Source organism: Bubalus kerabau, chromosome 8 (genome assembly GCF_029407905.1).
Source record: "Bubalus kerabau isolate K-KA32 ecotype Philippines breed swamp buffalo chromosome 8, PCC_UOA_SB_1v2, whole genome shotgun sequence".
Lineage (NCBI taxonomy): Eukaryota > Metazoa > Chordata > Mammalia > Artiodactyla > Bovidae > Bubalus > Bubalus kerabau.
The window spans coordinates 34447246-34472549 of record NC_073631.1 but is presented as its reverse complement, the minus strand read 5'-3'; the positions used below and the strand labels follow the sequence as shown (position 1 = coordinate 34472549).

At 41.8% G+C, this 25304-nt stretch overlaps 1 protein-coding gene across 1 annotated transcript; it reads right to left on the bottom strand.

Moving 5' to 3' along the window:
- Positions 1-24388: 24388 nt before the first annotated feature.
- LOC129659019 (peptidyl-prolyl cis-trans isomerase A-like) lies at positions 24389-25045 on the bottom strand. Its single transcript, XM_055590003.1, has one exon. The coding sequence runs from the start codon at positions 25043-25045 to the stop codon at positions 24551-24553; it is 495 nt and encodes a 164-aa protein (XP_055445978.1). The 3' UTR covers positions 24389-24550.
- Positions 25046-25304: the final 259 nt, after the last annotated feature.

Below are 25304 nucleotides of genomic sequence, written 5' to 3'. Positions count from 1 at the left end.
GGATCATGGAAAAAGCAAGAGAGTTCCAGAAAAACATCTATTTCTGCTTTATTGACTATGCCAAAGCCTTTGACTGTGTGGATCACAAAAAACTGTGGAAAATTCTGAAAGAGATGGGAATACCAGACCACCTGACCTGCCTCTTGAGAAATCTGTATGCAGGTCAGGAAGCAACAGTTAGAACTGGACATGGAACAACAGACTGGTTCCAAATAGGAAAAGGAGTATGTCAAGGCTGTATATTGTCACCCTGCTTATTTAACTTATATGCAGAGTACATCATGAGAAATGCTGGACTGGAAGAAGCACCAGCTGGAATCAAGATTGCCGGGAGAAATATCAATAACCTCAGATATGCCAATGACACCACCCTTATAGCAGAAAGTGAAGAGGAACTCAAAAGCCTCTTGATGAAAGTGAAAGAGGAGAGTGAAAAAGTTGGCTTAAAGCTCAACATTCAGAAAACGAAGATCATGGCATCTGGTCCCATCACTTCATAGGAAATAGATGGGGAAACAGTGGAAACAGTGTCAGACTTTATTTTTTGGGGGCTCCAAAATCACTGCAGATGGTGACTGCAGCCATGAAATTAAAAGACACTTACTCCTTGGAAGGAAATTTATGACCAACCTAGATAGCATATTGAAAAGCAGAGACATTACTTTGCCAACAAAGGTCCATCTAGTCAAGGCTATGGTTTTTCCATTGGTCATGTATGGATGTGAGAGTTGGACTGTGAAGAAGGCTGAGTGCCGAAGAATTGATGCTTTTGAACTGTGGTGTTGGAAAAGACTCTTGAGAGTCCCTTGGACTGCAAGGAGATCCAACCAGTCCATTCTGAAGGAGATCAGTCCTGGGTGTTCATTGGAAGGACTGATGCTGAAGCAGAAACTCCAGTACTTTGGCCACCTCATGTGAAGAGTTGACTCATTGGAAAAGACTCTGATGCTGGGAGGGATTGGGGGCAGGAGGAGAAGGGGACGACAGAGGATGAGATGGCTGGATGGCATCACTGACTCGATGAGTGTGAGTCTGAGTGAACTCTGGGAGTTGGTGATGGACAGGGAGGCCTGGCGTGCTGCGATTCATGGGGTCGAGAAGAGTCGGACACGACTGAGCGACTGAACTGAACTGATGGGGATGTGAACTGGTCCAACAGAATGAAGGGGTGTGGACAGGAGCAGAACTTCCCTGAGGGCTTAGCACCAGGGACTATGGGCAGTCACAGTACAAACTCCCCAAGTCTTTACCACCTACTGCAGTTCTGAGGGTAAAGGAAAGGAGGTAGGTGACAGTTTTCTGGGGTCTCCTCCTCTTTCTCATCGCACACTGCAGTCTTCACATTCAACCTCCCACACACTCCAAATTTTATCACTGTCATCCACACAATAATAGGTCCCTGTTTTCTGTTTTCTGGTTGAAGAATATTTCTTTCTGGTGTCAGTAATGATCATTTTAAGATATATTCTAGATAAGATAATAAAATAATAAGAGCCATGAAATGGTTACTGTCAACCACCCCTCTCTCCTTTATTGATAAAACATTCCTGGTGGCGATATTGACATGCTGACAAATAGTTCTTCAGGGCTTCCTCTGAAATCTCCAGTAGCAAAGTACCTGGGGAATGGACTGGAACAAGAGAACAACTCCAGAATGCAGACACCTTTTGAGTGGAGAACAGACAATGGCTAAGATTTTGGAAATACAAAAGCTAGTTGTCTTTGTTCTTTAGTATCCTCAGTTCAGTTCAGTCGCTCAGTCGTGTCCGACTCTTTGCTAGCCCATGAATTGCAGCACGCCAGGCCTCCCTGTCCATCACCAACTCCTGGAGTTCACCGCTGGACATAGTGCGTGTTCGTTCAATTGAATGAGCCTTCTTAGGGCACTGAAATCTCTCCCTTTTAGCTTTGCCCAAATCTTCCATCTAACATCCTAACTCCTTACCCAGTGGACAGTCCAGATGCAATTCTTTTCAACTAAATTCTACTAGAAACATTTCCGTATCTGTGACTATTCAAAAATATCTTGACTCTTGTGATTTCAAATGAAGCCCATATACTATTGAATACTTTGAGAACATAAAAAGAATGAGGTAAGCCAGACTTTTGTTTATAAATGGGCTGAACTTTGTAGAAAGCATATACCTCTTTGCGGGAAGAACCTCTTCAGGAATCACCAGCTTTTGCCCACTCACACCATTTTCCTCATTCCGATAGCTGGGAGAGAAGTGGTTTTGCTGTCACAGTATCCAAACACTGATTATTGTAGCTGTCCCTTTTAGCTTTAGATACTATGTGATCCAATTCTCCTATTTAATAGATAAGGAGACTGAATTCTTCTGGTCTACTTCTAGTCAGAAGTGGTAGAACCAAAGAACGTATCTCCAAACTCTCAAACTAGTGACATTTCCTCCCACAAGATAACTTTCTGCAAAAGACAGAAGGGCTAAGGGGTTCTCCTCAGATGCATGTAAGCTATCCACTCAGTTATAGGGACTAGACATGCACTGAAGAGAATTAATAAGGTGAAACTATTTATTTATATATATACACACACAAACATGACAACATTCCAGGCACATGAATTCAAACAGGAGTTGACAAACAGTACAGAGAGAATGAAGGCATTTATGTAAACCAAAATGAATAATGTACATTTTCCATGGGCCAAGTCTGAAGTTGCATTGCGCCCTGATAACAGAGTTTACCTCTGGAGAGGACTCTAGATCTAGGGGTAGTAGTCAAAGGAGAGTTTGTCCTTATGTGTATTGTTTGTACCTTTATGAGGAGAATCTACTTATGGGTTAATTATTTAAGAAGTAGGCAATGGCACCCCACTCCAGTACTCTTGCCTGGAAAATCCCATGGATGGAGAAGTCTGGTGGGCTGCAGTCTATGGGGTTGCTAAGAGTCGGATACGACTGAGCGAGTTCCCTTTCGCTTAAAAGAGTAAAGCTACAATTTTTTTAAATTGTCCTCTATGAGTTCACCGCTGAACGTTTAAGGCTTCAGTTGCCAATGGGTCACTAAACCAGGTGCATCATTCTATCAGCAATGAGCAGTGAGGGGAAAATATTCTCCTTTGGGGAGTAAAGACCCATCTCACAATGATTTCCCAATTACCCTTTCCCCTTACTTAACAACAACAACAATAAGAAGAAACATCTTTTAAAAGAGAAAAGCTGCTTCCCTGGGGATGAGTAAATAATCCCTTTTCTCTTCCAATATTGACTTTGGATATGTCAATTTTGTTAAAGGTGTGGAAAGCATGAAGTGGTAAATTTTGAAATGATTCTTATAGTTTATGTAGAAAAAGGTAATTTTTAGGAAACTGGTCTTCTTATGCTAAATAAGGAACAGTTTTCTCTCCACCCTCCATTTCTGCCCAGACTTTAGGGATGGTTTTGTTACTTCTCTGTTGATGACCAAAGCATCTCAATTCTTCATGAAAAGTCTGAGGTTGATCACAGGGACCTTTGTTGGAAATATACAAACATATACTTATGTGTTTGTATACATCAATAATACAGTATGTGTGGGTATGCTATTTGATGAAGTGCTGTAAAATTCTTCTCCCATTCCCAAGTGCCATCAAGTTTCTGCCAAGAGAGCTAAATTGGCTTTTCTGATTCCTGCCAAATCCTGTTCAGGGAAACCACCTGTGGTCTCAAAGTTGTGTTACTATTTCCATATACTTGTGAATATTTTCTGCTTAAAATAGAACAACTCCCCCTGCCCCTTTCTCATCCATGTGGTGTCACACACGTGTGCATCAAAGGTAAAGTGGTGACACGTCCTTTTTATTCTTTGCCCTACATGCTCGGGGCCTGGTCCGATTGCCATTCTTACACTTGTAAGTGCAGCAGAAAGGTTCATTTCTCGAGTGCCTGCTCTGTGCCTGACCCTGTGCCTGGGACCTGAGAGAGAGTGGTGAATACAGTGGATGTGAGCCCTGCCCTCATGGAGCTTATGTTACCTCTGCTGCCAGCGGGATCACTCAGCTCTGTGGCGCTCCCCAGTTACCAGGGCAACAGCACTTTCAGATGCGTTAAGAAGTTCTAACGAATGTGCAGTATCAGGCTCCGTTCTGCAAACAAAGCCATTTATTTTAGGCTGAAGCATTTGCAGCAAAATTTAAATAATTTATCTGGATTGTGTCAGATTGAACACTTTGTGATATGTTTTTGGTTTTCTTCAGTAGCACATTTATTCAATAAAAGCTTTGTCATCTTAGATTTTTTTTCAGCTAACTCTTCAAGCTAGATGTATGAACTAAACAGGAAGATGGGCCCAAGAATCTGTGCCTGTCTGAGAGAAGTGTTATATAGGTCATTACCAAAGTGAATCAGGACCTCAAGTATTTTTTTACTCAATGCTCAAAGATCTTGGGACAGAAATAACAAAAAAAAAAAAAAAAAGTAGAGGCTTTGCTGGACCACAGCTGCTACTAAACATTACCTATTCTGAACCTAAGAGCTGGAAACACCCCTGATCCCACCCACCTCCACCCAAGAAAAAGTACTGAGTCCTGAAATTCCCATTAAAAAAATGGAATCCTTTCAGTTAGCTTAGCATTGCTCTTGGAAAGAGAGCCTGTCAATCTAGGAGGGCCAGCCCTAAACTTGGGCTTGGCATTAACCTTTTGTAAGATTCATATGTGCAGGTCCCAGCCAGGGAATGAGGCAGGTGAGCATCACTGTTTGAAAGCCTGGAGGGAGAGAGAGAAAGATGCTGGGCAGCCTCACCTGAAGAGACTCAGAGGGCCACAGCCCCGAGAGAGCACTCTGAACACGGAGGCACAGCATCTGGAGACAGGTTGCTGCTCAGCTCTATAGAAAGCCAGTTCTTGTTTGCCTCTGATTTTTTTCTTAATTTTAATTGAAGGATAATTGCTTACAATATTGTGTTGGTTTCTGCCACACATCAATGTGAATTAGCCATAGGTATACCTGTGTCCCCTCCCTCTTGAACATCCCTCCCACCTCCCACTCCCCACCCTATTAAGTGATTTCTGATATGTTTTAAAGCACAAAATCAAACTTTCTTCTTTCAGAATCTTAACGAGGGATTTCTTTGGTGGTCCAGTGGCTAGGACCCCTCGATTCCACTGCAGGGAGTAGGGGTTCCATCCCTATTGAGGGAACTAAGATCCCACATGCCATTCAGCAAGACCAAAAACAAAAAGAATCTTAACAAATGTTCCTGCGTGTGTCCTAAGTTTTTCTAAGACAGGGTGTTGGACATCTCCTGTCCTTGCCCCTGAGGCAGGAGAGGTGAGGTGTAGCACCCTATAGGCTCAGAAGGGCCTTGTCAGAGCATATAGTGCTGGGAGGTCCAGGGTAGTAGAACCTGCTGGCCTCTCTTTCCGTAGCCCCCAAGACACATTTGTACATCTAGCACTTTCCACACAAAGCAGCCCATGGTAGCAATGCTGGCATGTGGTCCCCATGCTGTTCACGGCACTGCTCTGTGATTCATCTTTCTGCACAGCCTCTGGGAGTCCAGCGGGGGAACCACAGCTTCCTGCTGTCCCTGTTCAGTAAGCAGAATGTCAAGGTTTTAGAAATGCCTTGCTTTCACTCCACCTAGAGGTAAAACAGTCATTAGCAGAAGCACATATTTGCTTCTTGGGGATATGTTTGCGAAAACATAACAAAGCCTTTATTTATGAGTTGCATTCATTATTTCAAGCTTAAGAAACGTGGCCTTCTGAAAAAGATGAAAAAAAATTAACATGTTAAAGATGGAGAAATTATACTATTGTGTCTGGGTTGAATGGTGACACAGATAATTTAGTCAAAACATATCTCTATTTTTTGTGTATGATAAGTTTTTGAGTCTCTGATTATAGCTGGCTGAAGGTTTATCCCCAAATAATGGGGTTTGGGGCATTAATCATAAACCGATAGGTTTCAACAGCAGTTGCTATGACTTTCTTCATGTGCAATAAAGCACTTCTAATGGATTACACAATTAACTTTCTGCAGTTGAAATGAATGAGATATTAATGGTTTTTGAGAAATCTGATTGGAATTAAGTTAAAACACATTGACTTCTTCCACTTTATGTTCATACTATAGTAGTTTAAATACATTTTTCATTATTTGAAATCTTTTTCTCTCAGCATATACTAATGGTGAGAGAATTAAATGACACTGAAAATTCTGGAAATCAAGAGAAACAGATTAGAACTGCAAGCACCAGGCACATGAAGAGAGAGAAGAGTCGTTAAGGTAGGTCTCCAATTAGACATTATTCTAGTAAGCTCTACTTGAGACGGGGACACATTGCCCCTGTGGAGGCAATAACTGCCACATTGACATCAGCAATGTGAAATTGTCTAGTTCCTCTGAGCATAATGGTTTTAATTAAGTAAAATAGGAGGCTAAAAAAATAAGCAAAGATAATTAAGCAGCATTCGTCCCTTATGCAAGAATGTGCTACAAAAATCTCATTTGATTTCATTAATTTACATGTCACAAAGCAATTAGCTTTGTTTACCCATCTCTCTCAGAGTGTAGGTGCATCTAAATTTTATCCTAATTATGTTTATAAAGAGTGCAGCTACCAAGGGTGTTGACTATTTAAAATGCACAATTAGCATTGTAGTTACTACAGCTGTGGGTAAAACATGTCCTCTCCTTGTTCATTTTGTCCCACTGCTACATGTAAATTGTGGAGTGGGATGTGGAGTGTCATTTGGGGAAAGGGGAGTAAAGTTAGGTAGATCCCCAAACCAAGCAGCTTGCCTCATTGACAGTTTTACAACACACTCAGTGTGCAGAGTCCTTTGCCTCTGTATCTGAGAAGAGTGTTAGGGCATCAGAAGCCCAAGCCCAAATTAGTTCACAAATGAAAGATGTGTGCCCAAGGTTATTTAGTACAGTCTTAACTCCAAAGCCTTATTCAAGTCTTGCCAGGATCTCCTGGGCTCAGAAACCATTATGGGCTGGACAATGAATCTCTTGCAGGAGGAGGGGCTGGTGAATCTTCCTTATCGATTCAAAGAAGAAGAAAAAGTAAAACAAAACCCCAAGTCCCATTTGTACTATTCAAATGGAATTTTTCACCAACTATGGAAAGATATTTGGGGTATAATAGAGGAAACTGAATATGGACTAATTCTCGGATACTATCAGAGAATTAGTAATATTTCTAGGAGAGTGAGTGGCATTGTAGTCATGAAGGAAAATTTGGTTACTTTTAGAAGTAAATGCTGAAGGGGTGAGTTATGATATTGACAACTTAATTTCAATATATACTGAAAAGACATATGCAGAGAGATAAAGCAAATATGGTAAATATAAGCAGTAGTTAAATTTGATAATTTTATTTAGTTTTGGCTGTGCTGGGTCTTTGTTGCTGTGCAGGCTTTTCTCTAGTTGTTGAAGCGAGCAGGGGTGCTATTCTCTAGTAGAGGTGCATAGGCTTCTCATTGCAGTGGCTTCTCCTGCTGTGGGACATGGGCTCTCAGTGAGCGGGGTTCAGTAGTTGCAACTTTTCCAGTGAGTCAGTTCTTCGCATCAAATGGCCAAAGCATCGGAGTTTCAGCTTCAGCATCAGCCCTTCTAATGAATATTCAGGACTGATTTCCTTTAGGATTGACTGGTTTGATCTCCTTGCAGTCCAAGAGACTCTCAATAGTCTTCTCCAACACCACAGTTCAAAACCATCAATTCTTCAGCGCTCAACTTTCTTTATGGTCCAACTCTCACATCCATACATGACGACTGGAAAAACCATAGCTTTGACTTGACAGACCTTTGTCATATGGGCAGTCATGGAACCAGCCATTAAATGTCTGTGTATCATTTGGAAATGTTTCTGGCTGCTAGCAAAAGAAAGCTCAGCCAACAATGGCTGAATCTCAAAGAACCTTCATTACTTACTAAACAAGAAGCGTACAAGTTATCCATTCGGGGTTCATCCAGCAAGTTAGTCATGCCCTCAAGGTCCTGGCCAGAGAAGGAATGGCACCCCACTCCAACACTCTTGCCTGGAAAATCCCATGGACAGAGGAGCCTTGTAGGCTGCAGTCTATGGGGTCAAGAAGAGTCGAACATGACTGAACGACTTAACTTTCACTTTCACGCATTGGAGAAGGGAATGGCAACCCACTCCAGTGTTCTTGCCTGGAGAATCCCAGGGACAGGGGAGCCTGGTGGGCTGCCGTCTGTGGGGTCACACAGAGTCAGACACGACTGAAGCGACTTAGCAGCAGCAGCAACAAGGTCCTGGCTGTTCTGCCCCTCTGTCTTGTCCCCCTCAGCCCATCAGCTTCTGACAGCATCAGTTCATCACTGCAAGGCTACTGCTGCAGCTCTAGGCATCATGGCCACATTCAAAACCAAGGGGGTGGGCAAGGAGTAACAAAAGCCAGCTCTCCTTCTTTGCTTGCTTCTTTTATCAGGAAGCGAAATCTTGGAGTTGGTAGGAAAAGGATAAATTTGGAATTTGAGATTAACAAAAACTGACTACTATATGGTACTCAGACAGTAAAGAATCTGTGTGCAATGCAAAAGATCCAGCTTCAGTCCCTGGGTTGGAAAGATACCCTGGAGAAAGGAATGGCAACCCACTCCAGTATTCTTGCCTGGGAAATCCCATGGACAGAGGAGCCTAGTGGGCTGCAGTCCATTGTTGTTGTTGTTCAGTCACTAAGTCCTATCTGACTCTTTTTGCGACCCCATGGACTGCAGCAGGACAGGCTTCTCTGTCCTTCACTATCTCCCTGAGTTTGCTCAAACTCATGTCCACTTGCTCAACCTCAGTGATGCCATCCAACCATCTCATCCTTTGTCACCCCCTTCTCCTCCTGCCTTCAATCTTTCCCAGCATCAGGGTCTTTTCCAATGAGTCAGTTCTTCACATCAGGTGATCAGAGTATTGGAGTGTCAGCTTTAGCAACAGTCCTTCCAATGAATATACAGGACTGATTTCCTTTAGGATTGACTGGTTTCATTTCCTTGCAGTCCAAGAGACTCTTAAGAGTCTTTTCAAGTACCACAGTTTGAAAGCGTCAATTATTCGGCATTCAGCCTTCTTTATGGTCCAACTCACATCCATACATGACTACTGGAAAAACCATAGCTCTGACTAGACAGACCTTTGTTGGCAAAGTGATGTCTCTGCTTTTTAATACACTGTCTAGGTTTGTCATAGCTATCCTTTCAAGGAGCAAGTGTCTTTTAATTTCATGGCTGCAGTCACTGTCTGCATTGATTTTGGAGCCCAAGGAAATGAAATCTGAAACTAATTCCACCTACCCCATCTATTTGCCATGAAGTAATCTACTACTGCAGCCAGGAATCACTCAGAAGAAATGGAGTGGCCATCATGGTCAACAAAAGAATCCAAAATGCAGTACTTGGATGCAATCTCAAAAACGACAGAATGATCTCTGTTCATTTCCAAGGCAAACCATTCAATATCACAGTAATCCAAGTCTATGCCCCAACCAATAACGCTGAAGAAGCTGAAGTTGAACGGTTCTATGAAGACCTACAAGACCTTTTAGAACTAACACCCAAAAAAGATGTCCTTTTCATTATAGGGGACTGGAATGCAAAAGTAGGAAGTCAAGAAACACCTGGAGTAACAGGCAAATTTAGCCTTGGAATACAGAATGAAGCAGGGCAAAGACTAATAGAGTTTTGCCAAGAAAATGCACTGGTCATAATAAACACCCTCTTCCAACAACACAAGAGAAGACTCTATATATGGACATCACCAGATGGTCAACACTGAAATCAGATTGATTATATTCTTTGCAGCCAAAGATGGAGAAGCTCTATACAGTCAGCAAAAACAAGACCAGGAGCTGACTGTGGCTCAGACCATGAACTCCTTATTGCCAAATTCAGACTTAAATTGAAGAAAGTAGGGAAAACCACTAGACCATTCAGGTATGACCTAAATCAAATCCCTTATGATTATACAGTAGAAGTGAGAAATAGATTTAAGGGCCTAGATCTGATAGATAGAGTGCCTGATGAACTATGGAATGAGGTTCATGACATTGTACAGGAGACAGGGGTCAAGACCATTCCCATAGAAAAGAAATGCAAAAAAGCAAAATGGCTGTCTGGGGAGGCCTTACAAATAGCTGTGAAAAGAAGAGAAGCGAAAAGCAAAGGAGAAAAGGAAAGATATAAACATCTGAATGCAGAGTTCCAAAGAATAGCAAGAAGAGATAAAAAAGCCTTCTTCAGCGATCAATGCAGAGAAATAGAGGAAAACAACAGAATGGGAAAGACTAGGGATCTCTTCAAGAAAATCAGAGATACCAAAGGAACATTTCATGCAAAGATGAGCTCGATAAAGGACAGAATGGTATGGACCTAACAGAAGCAGAAGATATTAAGAAGAGATGGCAAGAATACACAGAAGAACTGTAAAAAAAAGATCTTCATGACCCAGATAATCACGATGGTGTGATCACTCAGCTAGAGCCAGACATCCTGGAATGTGAAGTCAAGTGGGCCTTAGAAAGCATCACTACGAACAAAGCTAGTGGAGGTGATGGAATTCCAGTTGAGCTATTTCAAATCCTGAAAGATGATGCTGTGAAAGTGCTGCACTCAATATGCCAGCATATTTGGAAAACTCAGCAGTGGCCACAGGACTGGAAAAGGTCAGTTTTCATTCCAATCCCAAAGAAAGGCAATGCCAAAGAATGCTCAAACTACCGCACAATTGCACTCATCTCACACGCTAGTAAAGTAATGCTCGAAATTCTCCAAGCCAGGCTTCAGCAATATGTGAACTGTGAACTTCCAGATGTTCAAGCTGGCTTTAGAAAAGGCAGAGGAACCAGAGATCAAATTGCCAACATCCACTGGATCATAGAAAAAGCAAGAGAGTTCCAGAAAAACATCTATTTCTGCTTTATTGACTATGCCAAATCCTTTGACTGTGTGGATCACAATAAACTGTGGAAAATTCTGAAAGAGATGGGAATACCAGACCACCTGATCTGCCTCTTGAGAAATTTGTATGCAGGTCAGGAAGCAACAGTTAGAACTGAACAATTAGAACAACAGACTGGTTCCAAATAGGAAAAGGAGTTCATCAAGGCTGTATATTGTCACCCTGTTTATTTAACTTATATGCAGAGTACATCAGGAGAAACGCTGGACTGGAAGAAACACAAGCTGGAATCAAGATTGCCGGGAGAAATATCAATAACCTCAGATATGCAGATGACACCACCCTTATGGCAGAAAGTGAAGAGGAACTCAAAGCCTCTTGATGAAAGTGAAAGAGGAGAGTGAAAAACTTGGCCTAAAGCTCAACATTCAGAAAATGAAGATCATGGCATCTGGTCCCATCACTTCATGGGAAATAGATGGGGAAACAGTGGAAACAGTGTCAGACTTTATCTTTTTGGGCTCCAAAATCACTGCAGATGGTGACTGCAGCCATGAAATTAAAAGACACTTACTTCTTGGAAGGAAAGTTATGACCAACGTAGATAGCATATTCAAAAGCAGAGACATTACTTTGCCAACAAAGGTTAGTCTAGTCAAGGCTATGGTTTTTCCTGTGGTCATGTATGGATGTGAGAGTTGAACTGTGAAGAAAGCTGAGCGCCGAAGAATTGATGCTTTTGAACTGTGGTGTTGGAGAAGACTCTTGAGAGTCCCTTGGACTGCAAGGAGATCCAACCAGTCCATTCTGAAGGAGATCAGCCCTGGGATTTCTTTGGAAGGAGTGATACTAAACTGAAACTCCAGTACTTTGGCCACCTCATGCGAAGAGTTGACTCATTGGAAAAGACTCTGATGCTGGGAGGGATTGGGGGCAGGAGAAGGGGACGACAGAGGATGAGATTGCTGGATGGCATCACCGACTCCATGGACGTGAGTTTGAGTGAACTCCGGGAGTTGGTGATGGACAGGGAGGTCTGGTGTGCTGTGATTCATGGGGTCGCAAAGAGTTGGACACAACTGAGCGACTGATCTGATCTGATCTGAATAAGACTGAATGCCACAATCTTAGTTTTTTAAATGTTGAGTGTTAAGCCAGCTTTTTCACTCTCCTCTTTCACTTTCATCAAGAGGCTCTTTAGTTCCTCTTCACTTTCTGCAATTAAAGTGGTATCATCTGCATATCTGAGGTTGTTGATATTTCCTTTGGCAATCTTGATTCCAGCTTGTGCTTCATCCAGCCCAGCATTTCCCATGATGTTCTCAGCATATAAGTTAAATAATAGGGTGACAATATACAGTCTTGACATACTCCTTTCTCAATTTTGAACCAGTCTGTTGTTCCATGTCCAGTTCTAACTGTCACTTCTTGTCCTGCTTACAGGTTTCTCAGGAGGCAGGTAATGTGGTCTGGTATTCTCATCTCATTAAGAATATTCCAGAGTTTGTTGTGATCCGCACAATCAAGGGCTTTAGTCAAAGGCTACAGTTGTAAAGAGTCAGACAGGACTGAGAGTCTAACACTTTCACTTTTCATATGTAAAATAGATAAACAACAAGGACCTAGTGTATAGCACAGGGAACTACATTGAATATCTTCTCATAAGCTATAATGGAAAAGAATATAAAATATATATATACTTATATGTTTATATATGGAGAGAGCTAACTCACTTTGTTGTATACCTGAAACACTGTAAATCAACTGGACCACAATTAAAAAATAAAAATTAAAAAAACAGAATGAGATGTCACCTCACACCTGTTCGTATGTGTATAATTTAAAAAATAATAATGGATGTTGGCAAAAAAAGAAAAAGCAAAATCTTTGCCAGAAGACTGCAGATTTCTATTTCCACTTGAGCGGCTAGAACAGACAGAGGCCAATCCTAGCTGCAGGAAGTCTGGGGCGTGCCATTACAATAAGTGACCACATCAGTTATGATTCATCCCCTGGGGCTAGGGATGCGCTGTCTCCCAGAACAAGATTGATGTTCTGTTAATGAGAAAAAGGGAAAACGCCAGCTACTTTCCATTTGCTAAACAGATGCCCCTTTTCTCTAGAGGGGATACGGTTCTGTTTTTACTAGGTGACAAAAATGATTTTAAGTGAAAGTAGAGCTAAAACTCATTCTTCACTATATCCTGTTGCTGTTTAACAAGAAGGTAAATGGTGCCCAAAAGAGACTTCAGGTTTCTTGTCTGTCTGCACAGTGAAACAGAAACTCTAACCATCCTTAAACTAGGTTTTGTTTCCCTTTCGAGTTTGGTAGTACATTTCAATATACAGTTTACTTTTAGAGATTGTTCTCACTGTGATGGACATTATGCAGCAGAATAGAATATATGCTACCGTTCAATGTATTTTTAGCCACAGTTGAGCAAGTGTCCTCTGTTTGCAAGGCTCTGTAATAGGTGATTATATGTTCTCTTATTTGTATAAGAAGGATCTGCCTGCCTATTACAAAAAGCCCCAGCTCAGTCTGAGTTATCAGACTTAACAAAGAAAGAAAATGCCTTCAGAGCTTTCAGCAATTGTTCTAATGTCTGCTTTCTCCCAACCACTATAAGATAATCTTGATATCTGGGCTGTTTAAATGGAAGCCCATTTGTTGATCATAGCAACTGATGGTCATTACTCGAGTTCCTCCTGTCCCCTTCCCTAGCCCTTGGCCCCAAAGTAAGCTTTCTTTTAGAAAGAATGCTGCATGCCCATTGCGGATGGATTGAAATGAATTCCCAAACTAACAATAGCCACCTAACCATCACTGGGATTCATAGTCACGTGCCCTTGGAGGCAGGCCTAGAATTGAATGGCCTGGGCCAGAAAGTCTGTAAGTGTCTATAAGTCCCTTACCACCATAATCGCACATTTGTCTGATGACTTAGCGTTTGGTGTTGATGGCTGGTATTGTGTTGAAGTATATCAATACTGGCTGGCCCCTGTTTCCTGGTAACCTCTGGGATGTGGCCGACTGTCACACTGACTGCTCCACAGAGGCTCTGTAGCAGGGCTGGCTTGGAGCAGGCCCAAGAGTCCCTCTTCTCTGTGTCAACCTGCAACATCCCCAGGCCCCCTGATTCAAGTATCTTACTGGGGGTGCACTGTAGTCTATGGCTTGCCTGTCTCCTTGCGTGACCCCAGGGAGATGTCCCATTGCTGATAGAAGCCTTGTGACTATTTTACCTCCAAACTTACATTAAACCCTTAGAATAAATATTTTGAGTGATTCTCCCCATTTTTCCTGTTGTTGTTTTTTGTGTTTTGGCCACACCACATGGCTTAGGGGATCTTGGTTCCCTGTGCTTACTCAGTTGCTGAGTCATATCTGACTCAGGCTTCTCTGTCCATGGGACTTTTCAGACAAGAATACTGGAGTGGGTTCCCATTTCTTTCTCCAGGGGATCTTCCTGACCCAAGGATCAAACCCATGTCTACTGCATTGGTGGGTGGATTCTTAAACACTGAACCATTTGGGAAGCCCCTTAATTCCCTGAACAAGGATCAAACCTGTGCCTGGAAATGGAAGCCTGGAGTCTTAATGACTGGATCACCAAGAGCATCCCTCTCCAGTGTTCTATATGAAACATCTCTTTGTGATTTTAACTTTACTATAGTAAGGACACATCACTTAAAAAAAAAAAAAAAGGATCAATGTCCTGGGAAATGGGAGAGAGAGAGAGATGTAGTGAGGAGCCAGCTTTGCTGGTGCCCATAGAAACAGGAGGTAAAGTTGGAGCCACAGGTGTGGACAGGTGGGAAGTTGTGGTGATGGGAACTAAAGGAAGTCCTCTTCCACTGCTTTTATATCTTTCAGTTCAGTTCAGTTCAGTCGCTCAGTCATGTCTGACTCTTTGCAAGCCCATGAATCGCAGCACACCAGGCCTCCCTGTCCATCACCAACTCCTGGAGTTCACTCAAACTCACGTCCATGGAGTCGGTGATGCCATCCAGCCATCTCATCCTCTGTCGTCCCCTTCTCCTCTTGCCCCCAATCCCTCCCAGCATCAGAGTCTTTTCTAATGAGTCAGCTCTTCAGATGAGGTGGCCAAAGTACTGGAGTTTCAGCTTTAGCATTAGTCCTTCCAAAGAACACCCAGGACCGATCTCCTTTAGAATGGACTGGTTGGATCTCCTTGCAGTCCAAGGGACTCTCAAGAGTCTTTTCCAACACCACAGTTCAAAAGCATCAATTCTTCGGCGCTCAGCTTTCTTCACAGTCCAACTCTCACATCCATACATGACCACAGGAAAAACCATAGCCTTGACTAAACGGACATTTGTTGGCAAAGTAATGTCTCTGCTTTTGAATATGCTGTCTAGGTTGGTCATAACTTTCCTTCCAAGGAGTAAGCGTCTTTAGTGACTTAGTAAACAAACCTATTAGCTCAGAGTGAGGGTAGGAAATGTTGCAAGAGAGAAGAGAAATCAGGAGAGTTGGAAAGTAAATGAACAAGAAAAACAGAGGGTAGGGCACCCGAAGGCCCCAAGGACAATTAGTGATATGCATTTGAAGTGAGATCAGCCAGTGGCAGGTAATATACCCCTAGCTAGACCCTATCCCCTGGCTGGGCCAGATGGAAGACCCACGTGAGAAGTCAGCTCCCAACAAGTTCATGCTAGTAGCTGGGAGCTAGTGGGGCTGGCCTGGGGCAGACTGTGCTACTGGCCAAAGACCTTGCTCCTCAATGCTATAGCCATCACTGGAAGATTTGTCCAGGGCTGGGCTGTGGTATGGGCAGCAGAGTGGGTGCACCTGGGGGAAGGGCACAGGGCTGGTGATCTCTACAGGTGTGAAGGACTCAAGGTCTTAGTCTTCCAGCATGGAGGTGGGCGGCTGGGTGGTGCTCCTGTGTCAGGAGAAGGTATGTCCAAATTTAATGTCCTTCCTCAGTGCTTTGTGCTGCCCTTTGGGTCCCAGAGAACCTCCTAAGTGACCTGCCATAGTTTCTCCATGCCTGGCTTGTGGGGTTGACTGCATGACACCCAACCCCATCCAAGAAACTCATCATACCAGGTTATAAAGTCTTGTCTATTGTTTGTTATCCCTGGAAAACAGAAGAGCAAGAACCCTGTTGAACTTTTTTCTTTAACCATTTTATCCCCAGGGCCTGGTAAAATTCCTGAAAGATAGTAGATGCTCATTAAATTTTGAATGCATGAGTATATAAAAGAGGGCTGGCAGGAAAGAGGGATGGAAGGGAGGGAGTGAGGGAAGAAAGGAGAGAGAGAAGATAGAGAGAGGGAGGAAGGAAGGAATCCCTGCTACTCTGTTAGGGCTATTCTGAATGAGGTTTGCAAAGATGGATCTGAATTGGCAGTACCCTCTATAGAAGACATGGCAATGCAGCTAAGTAGTGGAAGCTGGTGGGAACTGATGAAAAGGGCTTTCAGTGGGGCTCTTTAAAATGTGGAAGACACACTGGAGGTCACATGGGGGAGGCCAGGAAGACTGGGGCATCAGTGGCTGGCACATATGGGATCAGGTGCTATTTTGATGAGGATGTCAGGAAGGTGAGAATAAGGGATGATGGTCAAGGTGGGCAGGAGGGAAGCAAGAGAGGGTTCTTGGATGAAGAGCTGAGACAGACCCACATCTCAGTGTGTGTAGTGGATGTGATGGATATGATATGAGGCCCCTGTAGCTGGGAATCCACAGAGGAGCCCAGTGGCTTCAATTATCCACCACTCTTTCCTATTCTTTCTGGAAAAAAAGAATCTCCACTGGACTTGCTTCATCCTTCCCACTACCTACTCTCTCTTCAGTACTTTATACCCCAACCCCTGGATTTTCTTGTTTGCAGTTTGCGATCTCTTTTCTCAAGACCTTCAAACCCATGGTTTTCCTGACCATGGTGGACCAAGCTAGATCCACCCTCAAACCATAGCATGTATATTCTGAAGTTGTCACGTACACTGTTTTAAACATAACCTTCATGTAGAATACACACACACACACACACACACACTCATAAACACATACACACATATATATGATACATATATATAATATATGACTTATATGGGCTTCTCTGGCGGCTCAGCAGTAAAGAATTCACCTGCAATGCGGGAGACATAGGTTCAAACCCTGGGTCAGGAAAATCCTCTGGAGGAGGAAACAGTAACCCACACCAGTATTCTTGCCTGGAAAATCCCGTGGACAGAGGACCCTGGTGGGCTACAGTCCATGGGGTCACAAAGAGTTGGACACAACTTAGCAACTAAACAACAAACAATAAGAAGTACATATTCTTAGTATGTATTTATTTTTGACTTGTTCTATCAGTTACCAAGAGGGAGGAGGTAAGTTAAAATCTCCCACAACGATTGTCTGTTTCTTCTTTTAATTCTGCACAATTTTCAAGTCATGTATTTTGATCCGTTGTTATTGGGTACATACAAAATTAGAATTTTTATATCTTCCTGATGAATTGAGCCTTTATCATTGTGAAGTGATTCTTTTTATTTCAAGTATGCTTTTTTTGCCTTGAAGTCTACTTTGTCTGATATCAATTTAGTGACATGGATTCTTTCAGTTAGTGTTTGCATGGATGTTATTATATGTCCTTTTCTTTAATCTTTCTTTTTCTCTTGTTTTAATGTATCTCTTGTAAGAAGCATTTAGTTGTATTATAAAATCCAATTTGTCACTCTTTATCCTTTAATTTGAACATTTAGACTCACTCAGACTCACGTCCATCAAGTCAGTGATGCCATCCAGCCTTCTCATCCTCTGTCGTCCCCTTCTCCTCCTGCCCCCAATCCCTCCCAGCATCAGAGTCTTTTCCAATGAGTCAACTCTTTGCATGAGGTGGCCAAAGTACTGGAGTTTCAGCTCTAGCATCACTCCTTCCAAAGAAATCCCAGGGCTGATCTCCTTCAGAATGGACTGGTTGGATCTCCTTGCAGTCCAAGGGACTCTCTCAAGAGTCTTCTCCAACACCACAGTTCAAAAGCATCAATTCTTCAGCGCTCAGCCTTCTTCACAGTCCAACTCTCACATCCATACATGACCACTGGAAAAATAGCCTTGACTAGACAGACCTTTGTTGGCAAAGTAATGTCTCTGCTTTTGAATATGCTATCTACGTTGGTCATAACTTTCCTTCCAAGGAGTAAGCGTCTTTTAATTTCATGGCTGCAGTCACCATCTGCAGTGATTTTGGAGCCCAAAAAAATAAAGTCTGACACTGTTTCCACTGTTTCCCCATCTATTTCCCATGAAGTGATGGGACGGGATGCCGTGATCTTCGCTTTCTGAATGTTGAGCTTTAAGCCAAGTTTTCCACTCTCCTCTTTCACTTTCATCAAGAGGCTTTTGAGTTCCTCTTCACTTTCTGCTATAAGGGTGGTGTCATCTGCATATCTGAGGTTATAGATATTTCTCCTGGCGATCTTGATTCCAGCTTGTGCTTCTTCCAGTCCAGCGTTTCTCATGATATACTCTGCATATAAGTTAAATAAGCAGGGTGACAATATACAGCCTTGACGTACTCCTTTTCCTATTTGGAACCAGTCTGTTGTTCCATGTCCAGTTCTAACTGTTGCTTCCTGACCTGCATACAGATTTCTCAAGAGGCAGGTCAGGTGGTCTGGTATTCCCATCTCTTTCAGAATTTTCCACAGTTTTTTGTGATCCACACAGTCAAAGGCTTTGGCATAGTCAATAAAGCAGAAATAGATGTTTTTCTGGAACTCTCTTGCTTTTTCCATGATCCAGCGGATGTTGGCAATTTGATCTCTGGTTCCTCTGCCTTTTCTAAAACCAGCTTGAACATCAGGAAGTTCACGGTTCACGTATTGCTGAAGCCTGGCTTGGAGAATTTTGAGCATTATTTTACTAGCATGTGAGATGAGTGCAATTGTGCGGTAGTTTGAGCATTCTTTGGCATTGCCTTTCTTTGAGCTTGGAATGAAAACTGACCTTTTCCAGTCCTGTGGCCACTGCTGAGTTTTCCAAATTTGCTGGCATATTGAGTGCACTTTCACAGCATCATCTTTCAGGATTTGAAATAGCTCAACTGGAATTCCATCACCTCCACTAGCTTTGTTTGTAGTGATGCTTTCTAAGGCCCACTTGACTGGCATCACTGACTCGATGGATGTGAGTCTCAGTGAACTCTGGGAGTTGGTGATGGACAGGGAGGCCTGGCATGCTGCGATTCATGGGGTTGCAAAGAGTCGGACACGACTGAGCAACTGAACTGAACTGAATGGAACTGATACTTACTGGGTAACTCATGATATAGTTACGCTAAACCTACCATGTTATTTTGTGTCTTCCGTTTGATCCATTATATTTCTTTTTCTCCTTTTTCATTTTCATTCCTACCATGTTTCCCTCCATTTGTCTTTCTGTGTTTTATATTGGGTTTTTCTTCAGATATATCTGTAGTTAGTTAATTGCTCTTTAGTTGTAATCTACTATAGGACTTATCGATTGAATTTTTACTTTCTGTTGCAATATTTTTCAGTTCTAGAATTTCTATTTAGTTCCTTTTTAAACTGCCTATGTCACTTGTTTCCAATTCCTTGCTCAGATTGTCAGACTTTGCATTTATTAAATATATTAAGCATTATTGTTTTGCAGTCTGTATCTGATAATTTAAATATCTGAAATCTATTGGCATGACCCACTTGGAACCAGTTTAAATTTGAGGTTTGAATCTCAAGCCTCAAGTTCAAGACTTGAGGTTTTTTAGACCATCAGATGGAGTAAAGCTGGACTAAGAGTTGAGGCAATGGTTAGTTTACTCTAATTTACCCTGAGGATAGAGTTATAGCTCAGCTTAAAGTAGGACCTATTTTATCTTTGTCTTTTGGTGAGCATAGACTTCCATCATCTGACTTTCTAAGGCACTAAAACTGCAGTTCTGTTTCACAGCTGTTTCTTCTGAATCGGCAGATATCTCAGTGTTCCCTGGGCTTAATTCTTAGAATTCTAATTCTCCAAGTATTCATTTGATATTTTCTCATGGGCTTCTTGGCTCTTTGGTGTTTTAAGATTTTAAAATATATTCTGTCCTGCTTTTTGGGCTTAACAGTTGGCACTAATGGTAAAGAATCTGCCTACCAATGCAGGAGATGTAAGAGATATGGGTTCAATCCCTGGGTTGGAAAGATCTCCTGGAGAAGGGTATGACAACCCACTCCAGTATTCTTGGCTAGAGAATCTCATGGACAGAGAAGCCTGGTGGGCTGCAGTCCATAGAGTCCCAAAGAGTCAGACACAACTGAAGCTACTTAGAATGCACTTAGCACACCCAGCTTTTTAAAAGTGTAACTGTATTGCATTAAAAATGTTATATCTGTACTGCATAAAAATATAATTTTGGACACTCAGGTTTTAAATCCTGCATAAAATTGATATATGTCCTTTGGGAGAAATGCATCTTTCTGGATTTTAACTTTGTTTCATCTTTTAGATCAATGATTAAAACATGTTTTGCAAAAAAAAAAAAAAAAATAAATAAAACATGTTTTGCTTATACTGCCTTGCAGGGAGACCACATATGGCACTTTTGCCATATCTGTGTTCCTGGTAGGGTTATATGGATACCATCTTCTACTAATAGCAGTGTTTGGCTTAGTGGTGCTGGATCTGTATTAATATTTGGGGTTTTAATGATTGGATTGACAGGAAACCAAGGATAAAAGGGTAGTACATAAATAATTATATGGTAAATTATGGCCACACTTGAATTTTTTGTTTAGCAAAATAAAATACAGATATGAACTTAATAGCAATAGGGCATAAAGTATAAGAGCTAGAAAAAGAGTTATCCAGCTTCCTGTCATTCCCTGGTACTATATTTAGAATATTTTATTACGGTTTTTAGATTTTTTTATCCACCACAGATTTTTAATATTAAATTCCTGAAAATATATTTTCTTTTTAATACTCTGGTATTACCTGTGTATAATAGTCATGTTATTTTTATTAAAGACAATTTCTACATGTAAAAGATATCTTTTGTACCAAGTAATCTATCTGAACTGGAAACTAATATCTGGAGACTTATTTGTTCAAATGCCAATCTATTTTTAGCTTTTGCCTCTAATATATCTTTAACCTTCTTTTACTGAAGAAGAATATAGGATTTCCTAAGTTTTTCCAATTCTTGTGATTACCAGTCAGCCTGATTGTTTTCATTCCACCTAGGAGGCTTCACAAAGCAGTCTCTGAAGCCATTGCATTGAACAGGTTAACTTATTTAAAATTTTGACTGTTGGTCCTTAGGCCATATTGATAATTTGAGTCATGAATTAAATCCAGAAGAGTGTGATATATCAGTAAATTTTAAGTAAATCAGAAAAATTTAAGCTTTGATTTATTGAACATCCTGCTTTTCATGTCATCTTTCTCTCAAAGCATGTTTTCATTTATTTGAAAAGCCCAGCTTTTTTCTTTTCTTTCCTTCTTTTGATTGTAAAGGCTTTGCCTTTAGTGAGCACACAAGCCTGCTCCTTGCCTCCTACTCAGCCTGTGATAGCTGATGGAAATAAGAGCCCTGGTTGACATGGGGATTTGGCCGAATGCAGTTATTCTGCATTAAACAATGATATATTTGTAACCTGTCTCTTAAAATGAAGAGGAAATACCGTTTCTCTCTGCAGTTGCTCACACCTTGCTCTTCACTTGGAATGCCTCTGTCCCCACCTGCTATGTCGTCCTGATGCTGGTATTCTCTTACAGAAGGGAGACGGAGCAAGTGTGGCGTGGCTGGCTCACCCCAAGTGTGTCACTGTCTCCCCCTGGTGCCATGGGCATGAAAGTCACAGATGAGACTGCATGCCCTTTGGTGAGTCATCACTGGATGGCCCTGCTTACTGATGTGGGATCTAGCTAACCTTTAACTAGTGTTCTCCTCACCCCTAATTTGTGAATCAGAGTCTACATACCCCAGGGATGAAGGCAATAGAACAGCAGAGTCTGTCTGCAAGGTACAAATTAGCACCGGATCTGGTGCCACTAGGGTGGAAGAAGAAAATGCTTAGAATAAGCGCAATATTTGGCTTCAAACCTGCCTTGAAACGCTTTCTCTCAAGTCTTCAGGTTCATTTAGATGTTCTTCAAGCTATCAGATAAATAACTGTATGTATTACAATGAGCTGAGACAGTTCATTCTTGGGTTCCAAACTCCCTTTCCCTTCCTTCTGTAGGTGGTCTACTTTGCAGCTGTGGCCACCCTGGCAGCCTTGATGAACCTCGCCAGCACAGTACTGACCATCACCATTTAGAGGGATGGTTTGTGAGCCTCACAGGTGAGCAGAGGCCAGCTGGCTGGTGAGTTGTGCTACCTCAAGACATAATGGGTCACCACGGGTCTCTAATCTGCTGAGAAGTTGTCCTGGCTTAGTGAACACAACTGATGAGACAGTTGGGTCTTCGAGAGAGGCAGTAGAGTAGCCTTTAAGAAGAGGTGTTTTGGGACTTCCCTGGTGATCCAGTGGTTAAGATTCCACCTTGCAATGCAGGGAATGTGAGTTCAATGCCTGGTTGGGGAACTAAGATCCCACATGCCAAGGAGCTACTGAGAGAGTCATTTCCTAGGCAGGTTGATAGGAAATCTAGGGGTCCCCAAGGAGAGAGGGGTCTCCAAATGGAGGAAATAGCCTGCAAGTGTCAGACATTGTTATCTCTTTTAAGCGGCAGGAGGAAACAAACTAGCAATATTTTTTTCCTTCTCTATACAAATTTAAAGGGAAGTTTCTCTTAAAATACTGTGTTGCCATAATGACACCTGGTTTCACCTGAAGTTAGCTATTCTTGAGCCTAGAGATAACCAATGCCTTTTTCTTACGGAAATGTTTGTCTTAAGCTATGCTAATGTACTACGCCTTTACCCCAAACTCTGTCTCCAAGTCGGTTCCGCCTCTTGGCCCAGAACCTACTTGACAAACCAGTATGTTATACTCAGATATTGTTCCCCTAATCTATGTGAATGAAACTATTTGTATGGTGGTCTGCCCTTCTTTAAGATTCAAGTTAATCATTTTATGGCCCAGGATAAACCATTTGGTGCCAAGATTATCCCAAAATGCATCTTATGGGTGAGGGGCCTGGTGCCATTCTGAATTTTAAGACATTCCTTTCTTTCATTAACAGACTGCTAGTGACTATATAACATCCAGCTGAAGACTAGCAGGGGGGTACTCTTTCTGCCCTCTTCTGATGCCTATGTCAGAAGCTTTCTCTATCTCCTTTATACTTTAATAAAATTTTATTACACAAAAGCTCTGAGCGATCAAGCCTCGTCTCTGGCCCCGGATTGAATTCTTCTCCTCCAGGGGCCAAGAATCCCGGTGTATTTGCGTGATTCAACAACAACCTTTCACTACTAAGCCTATGTGCTGAACCCACATGCTGCAAGTAAGACCTGACACAGCCAAATAAACAAATAAATATTAAAATAAAAAGAGAGAGAGAAGGTGTTTGAAGTCAAAGAAACTGGATTTGAATGCAGCTAAGACTAGCTGTAGCTCTTAGCAGCTGCAAATTACTTAACTTCTCTGGACTTTATTTTCCTCGTCTGTAGAATGGGAGAAATTACGACACCCCCACCCCCCTCCGCCCACCCTGCCACGCACACACACACACACACACCTTGCCACCAGTTCAGTTTTGGGAAGGCTTCTGTGAGATACAGGATTTGTAAAGCATTTAACACTATATCTGTACAAGAAAGCACATAGAAATGGATCAGACCATTATTATAAGGATATATAGGCTGTACTTTTGGGAGAGAAACACCTCTTAATATATTATTACAGAGGTTCTTTGATCATTTTAGACTTGGAAAAATAAGGGAATTGAAAGATTTCTCTTTTTAAATTTCCTTAAAATTTCTTTATCAATAAAAAGCATCTTGAAGCAGTGGAAAGATTTCGTAATTCTAGTCAGTGACATGCTTCTGCTTTACTTAGAAAATTCATCCCCAAATGTGACTGTTGATTATTACCTAATCACTGATAGGGAGAGATAGCTAAGTTGAAGAATCTGGCATCTTCTTTGTTTTTTCTTCCATTTATAAAACTTGTATCATTTTCCTCAGGGGATATTCAAATTGCCAACCTAAAGCTGGAGATCTTGTCCTACCCTATATTTGTGCAATTGGTACTCTCGCTAGAAAACATTCCAAGATAAAGGAAGCTATTACAAAGGACACTATTAAAATGTACTTCTTACAAAGTGTAGAAGCCCCTTATAATCATGTTTTCTTCTAAACTACACTTATTTGGATGTGCTGTGGTTTAAATAACAACACTCAAAATAAAACAACTCTGTGGTTAAAAGCTGGGTGACATGGTGTTGAAAGTGTCCTGTCTTTGGGTAAAGAAAATCTTCCTACTTGCTGTTAATTAGTTTTTAAAGAAATCTAAATAAAGCATAGACTCAGATTTATGTATTTTTTAATTGTTTAGTTTTTATTTCATAATCATAAATTTAACTTTGCAATCCAGCTAACCTTGAAGGGGGATAAGGAAAATATGGAACCCAAAGAACTGTAGCGAGAGCACAAAGATTATAGGATATTTCGAGCAGATGGGGGTGAAGGGGTGCTCTCCTGGGCTACAGAAGGAATGGTCTGGTGGTTAAGTAAAACACAAGTCAAATTTATTAGATTTGTCCACAGTCAGCAATGGTGATGATCTTGCTGGTCTTGCCATTCCTGGACCCAAAGTGCTCCATGGCGTCCACAATATCCATGCCCTCTTTCACCTTGCCAAAGACCACATGCTTGCCATCCAACCACTCAGTCTTGGCAGTGCAGATGAAAAACCAGGAACTGTTTGTGTTGGGGCCAGCATTTGCCATGGACAAGATGCCAGGACCTGTATGCTTCAGAATGAAATTCTCATCATCAAATTTCTCGCCATAGATGGACTTGCCACCAGTACCATTATGGCATGTGAAGTCACCACCCTGGCACATAAATCCCGGAATTATTCTGTGAAAGGAGGAACCTTTATTACCAAATCCTTTCTCTCCAGTGCTCAGAGCATGAAAGTTTTCTTCTGTCTTTGGAACTTTGTCTGCAAACAGCTCAAAAGAGACCCGGTCCAAGGGCTCGTCATCGACAGCGATGTCGAAGAACACAGTGGGGTTGACCATGGCTAGACAGCAAGGGAGGGTCCAGGGTGGTGGCATCTGCAAGGCCATAGATTCAGATTTAAAGTTTGTTTAATTTATTCTAATTTTAAAAATCATCTTGTAAATACGTTCTTCAATGATGGTAGAATAGTTAAGAGAATAAACTTTGGGGTCAGACTGCCTGGGTTTGAATCTCAGCTCCACCGTTTACCTTCTCTGTGACCTTAAATAATTTCACTTCTTTATGTCTCCAGTTCCTAATTCGTAAAAGGGAGATGCT